The 4,542-nt window shown below is 65.6% G+C and overlaps 3 protein-coding genes across 3 annotated transcripts; 2 read left to right on the forward strand and 1 right to left on the reverse strand.

The window, feature by feature from the left end:
• Positions 1-138: 138 nt before the first annotated feature.
• EMIHUDRAFT_49880 (hypothetical protein) lies at positions 139-480 on the reverse strand (the record flags this gene model as incomplete). Its single annotated transcript, XM_005784262.1, has 1 exon — positions 139-480. A coding segment is annotated over one exon (342 nt), but the record flags the coding sequence as incomplete, so codon positions are not given.
• A 792-nt stretch (positions 481-1,272) lies between these two features.
• Positions 1,273-2,217, forward strand: EMIHUDRAFT_253423 (hypothetical protein; the record flags this gene model as incomplete). The annotated part of the gene is made up of 1 exon (XM_005784263.1): positions 1,273-2,217. The coding sequence occupies one exon, from the start codon at positions 1,273-1,275 to the stop codon at positions 2,215-2,217; it is 945 nt and encodes a 314-aa protein (XP_005784320.1).
• Positions 2,218-3,412: 1,195 nt separating this feature from the next.
• On the forward strand, positions 3,413-3,751 carry EMIHUDRAFT_253424 (hypothetical protein; the record flags this gene model as incomplete). The annotated part of the gene is made up of 1 exon (XM_005784264.1): positions 3,413-3,751. One exon carries the CDS (start codon positions 3,413-3,415, stop codon positions 3,749-3,751), a length of 339 nt encoding a protein of 112 aa, XP_005784321.1.
• Between the last annotated feature and the right edge of the window lie 791 nt (positions 3,752-4,542).

Consider the following 4,542-nt stretch of genomic DNA (forward strand, 5'->3'; position numbering starts at 1 on the left):
AGGCCAAGTTTCCGGCACCCCCGATTTAGGTTCGGTGCCCCCCAGTTCGAAAGCTGATTCGCGCCCCTCACCGTGGAGAATGTAAGGGTAGAGGCTTTCCAATCGAAGGGTTCGCCTTCTTCCACGCTGGGGGCCCATCCATTCAAAGGCGCCCGTCTCGAGCAGGGCGGCGCTCGTGGCCCGGTCAACGGGGATGCCGCCGAACGGAGTCTCGTAAGTGGCGCACGAAGACACGGCACAGCGCGACATGGAGTGGTGGTGTGACGGACCCAGCACAAAGACGCGCCTGATACCGGTCGGCGACACGTGCTTGTACGCCCACGCCGCCGTCGGCCCCGAGTAAGAGAAGCCGGCATGCGGCGCAATGACGGCGCGTGCGGCACCGGTGCAGGCGTTCGCCTGCTCGAGCCAGCCTGACATCTGTGCTGCCAGCTGGTCACGCCGCGATGAGTACCAGGAGCCGGCGTGGGTGGCTCGCCGAGATGATGGTGATGGCCTCAATGGCGCGCATGACGTTGAGTACATCCTCGCGGGTTCGGACTTTTCGCGAGCCACACCGGCAGGGTTCGGCTCCTACCCAGATAGGGGGTCTGTCGACATAAACGCACAACCCCGGGCCCGAAATCGCAGAGAGACAGTGGGTCTGTCCACACTGAGTCGCGCCACCTACCTATTGCGGGCGCCAACCGCCAGGCTCAGTGCCCCACCTACCTACCTATTGCGGGGCCGCGCAGCGAAGCGAAAAATACCCGTTTAGCCCTTCTGTGAATAGGCTCCGCGGGCGCCGCCGCCGCACTCGTCTCGGCTGGCGTCCCAGCCGCAGGCGACTCGTCTGGCATGGCCCGTTCGCGGCTAGCCGTCTCCCGCGCGAGCGAAGCGGTTTTTTAAACCCTCGGCTGTGGGTCAGGCTGTGCTGTATAAGGCGCGCGAGGGGCTGGGTGCTTTGCTACCTTGCTTGTGTCTCCCGTGGCCGGGACGGTTGGTTGGGTGGTGGGGGTGGGTCGGTCGGTGGGGGTGGGTTTCCTCGCCTCATCAGCCGGGCCGTGAGGTGGGTGGGGCTGGGGGTGGGTGGGTGGTTCCAAGCCTCAGCCGGGCCGTGAGGTGGGTGGGGTGGGTGGGTGGTTCCAAGCCTCAGCCGGGCCGTGAGGTGGGTGGGTGGGTGGGTGGCTCAAGAAGCTCGTGCACGTGAACGGAGGTCCAGAGGCACGTGGTGTGAGAAAAAACCAAACGCTGTTGGAACCACGCTCTCTGATCTTCGCTCAGTCCCACCTTATGGCACCCAGCCGCACGTGGGAGGACCTCTTCCCGCAAGACGTTCAGATCCTCATCGCTGGCGCCCTCTCTGTGTCGTGCGACCCGCTGTGCCGACCACCAGTGGCAGCAGCGGCTGTCGCCGGCGTGTCCCACGCTCTTCGCGAGCTCCTCCGGCCGGCGCTTGAGGAAATGCGGGCAGCGTGGACGAAATCAGGCGAGATGGCGACATCGCTGGGCATGACCAGGGAGCAGGTCGAGTCCGCCACCGTGCTGTGCCCGGCATCAGGCTTCGCGGCCGGCCACGCCGTCACGCTGGGCGAGCTCATGCCGTTGCTGCGAGGTTTGCTCCGCCTCGACCTCGCGCACAAGAGCCTCGGGCTCCGTCCCTTGCGGCCGCTCCTCTCGGCTCTCGATCACGCCGCAGCGCCGCGGCTTCAATTCCTCGTCCTCGACGGCAATCTGCTGGGCGACGAGTTCTGTGGCGCCCTTGCAGCGGTGCTGCTCGAAACCGACTCCCCTACGCTGGCCTCGCTCAAGGAGCTGCACCTCGCACACAACCGCATCACTAGCCGCGGTATTGCGGCGCTGTCAGACACGCTCTCTTTCGGGGCGCTGCCGCAATGCGAGGCCCTCTCGCTGGCGTCCAACAGGGTTGGCGATGCTGGCGTCGCGGCGCTCGTGAGGAGCAGCATGGGCGGCGGCGGCGGCCTCAGGAAGCTGCGGCGCCTCTTTCTTCACTCCAACCTCCCCATCACAAGACTTGGCCTCCGGGCGCTCAGCGCCGCCCTCTGGGACCGCGCCACCCTCCCGGCGTTGCGAGTGCTCCACCTGCCCGCACTCAGCTCGCACGCGCAAGCGCAGCACCCCGCGATTCCGTGGTATCCAGACGACGAGACGATCGCGGCCTCCTCCGCGCGGGGGGTCGACGTGGTGTGGTGCTTCGACCTGTCGGACAGGGCGTAGATAGGTATGCATGCGTTTGTGGTGTGCGTTTGTGGTGTGCGGTCACTTTCTACACGCGGCGTAGGAAAGTGACTAGCCCAATGAGAAAGAAAGTGTCGGGCCGTCGGGGGACAGTCGGGGGAGCGACGGGAACCCAGATGACGGTCGCGCGGGGCCGCCGACTCGCGTCTCCGTCAAACTGGCACTATTGTAGCCCTCGCTGGCTCCCTATGGCGGAGCCGGGGGTGCGCGCGGGGGCAAGTTCGAAGTTGCTCACTGCGGCGCGCGGGGGGGCGAGAGAGCACCTCTCGTCCGCTGGGTGGGTGTGCTGCGGAGTCTGTGAGGCCACGGAAAGCAAGAAAAGAATTCCGTCTGGGTCCGAACGCCGGTCCCTAAGAAGATCTCGACGATGTCACGGCTGACTCACGCCCGGCTCCCCTCTCCCGCCACCCTCGATCAGCTCTGCCTCTGGAGCTCCCCTACACACCTGCCTCGCGGCATGCCGCTATTTAGTGTTCGAGACGGCACGCAAGGAAAAGTGTCAACTGTCATTCGCTCGCGGGCCCCGCTCGGCTCGCTGCTCCCTCCGCTCGGCCCATGCCGCTTTTTAGTCCCTAATTACTATAATATTTTGTAATTTATTAGTGTTCTCTCTCGAGACGCAGCAGACGCGCAGGGCGAGACGAGGGAGGGAGCAGGACTTTGCGGAGATCAGCAGGAGGATGTACGAAGAGATTAGGAGCAGCAGGGACCCGAGGGACCATGTGGAAGACGGCTATAGTGCTAGTCCCCCATCGGGAGGACGACCCCGGCTAGTCTCCGACCACACCCACAAAGAACCCTGCACAAAGATCGCAAGGGCGGGGGCCTGTTCCTTTTTACCCATCTCACAGTAGAGAGGTGTCCGTTTTTATTTATTTATTTATTTCTCGAGACGCAGCCGGCTCGAGACGCAGCGGTAGTCCTAGAGTTTTAGAGTGGCCCATTCGTGTTTGCTCCGAGGAAGAAACAAGACGCACTGTACGCATGTCTCCCCGCGAGGTCTCGGGTTTATCAGTGCCCCGCGAGGTCTCGGGTTTGATTATATTTATTTCTCCCCGGGGCGGGCGTGGCCGAGTAGAGTCCAACGACATCTGGTCCTCGCCACCACGGACCAAAACCGCTCTTGCAGCTTGTATGTAGATGTCACCGCGGGAAACGAGAACGATCACCTGCCATGACGATTGGCGCGAGCGGTGGGTCGCCCCTGGGGGGCGTTCGACGCGGGGCGGCCACCGCCGACGCCGCAGGCCGGGCGGAGGAGCTCGGCCGCGCGGAGGCCGAAGAGCTCGGCCGCGCGGAGGCTGAGGAGGAGCTCGGTCGGGCGGCACACTGCGCGCGACCTCCAAACACGGCGAGGCCTATGTCGCCAAATTGCAGCAGTGGGGCGGCTTTGGGCAGGACCGCGGCGGCAACGCCTCCAGAGGATAGCGCCGCGCGGAGCCGCCAGCCCTCCGGCGTGCGCACTTATCGGCCGTGTGCGAGCAACGCGGCGCTGCGCCGCGCGAATCTCTGAGAGGTTGCGCTCGGTCAGCATGGCGAGTCGCTCCAAATCGGCGGGGTGCAGCCCCGTGAGAACGCGCACGTCAAGGGCCACCTACACTGGTCACGGCGTGGCTGACGACGCCGCACCGCTGGGCCCGCGGCCAAGAAAGATCGCGACCGGCATGGCGGCCTCGCGCCCGACAGCAAGCGGCTCGAGCAGCAACCGCCTGCCGCTTCCGGGCCGGCTGGCCGAAGCGGGAGTGGGCGGGCTCGGCGTCGACGCGGCACTGCCCCCTGCGGCCGCGCGTCTGTCCTCCCGGCTTGCCTTTAGGCGTGACACGATGGCCTCGGCGTCGTCGCACTGCTGCTGCAGTAGCCGCCCCGAATATTGCGCGGCTTGCAGCTCCTGCCTCAATATCGCCGACTCCCGCCTCGAGTCCTCGAGCTGCGCCTGAAGGGCTCTGAGCTGCGGTCCGTGCGGCGGATCTTCCCCTCCACTTGACCTTGCGGCTTCCTTGGCCGTTGCCCTCGCCTCCGTTCGCCGCCCCCAATGCCTCACTGTCGGCGCAGCCCCACCGCCGACGTCGCCATCGCCCGATGCCCGAGAGAAGCGCGAGTCGGGCAGCAGCACCTCCTCCTCCTCCTCCTCCTCCTCTCCCTCCATCTCGTACTCGTCCTCATCGGACATCGCGAAGAGCGACGCGTCGCCCGAGGCGCGGCGCTGGTCGTGCGGCGCAAAAACTCGCAAAAACTCGCACGTGGAGAAGGACGATGCCCGGCAGCGTTCCAGAAAAGGGTGGGCCTGCAGCTCACGCGCCGTTG

The sequence above is a fragment of the Emiliania huxleyi genome (genome assembly GCF_000372725.1).
Source record: "Emiliania huxleyi CCMP1516 chromosome Unknown EMIHUscaffold_1707, whole genome shotgun sequence".
In the NCBI taxonomy this organism is placed as follows: domain Eukaryota; phylum Haptophyta; order Isochrysidales; family Noelaerhabdaceae; genus Emiliania; species Emiliania huxleyi.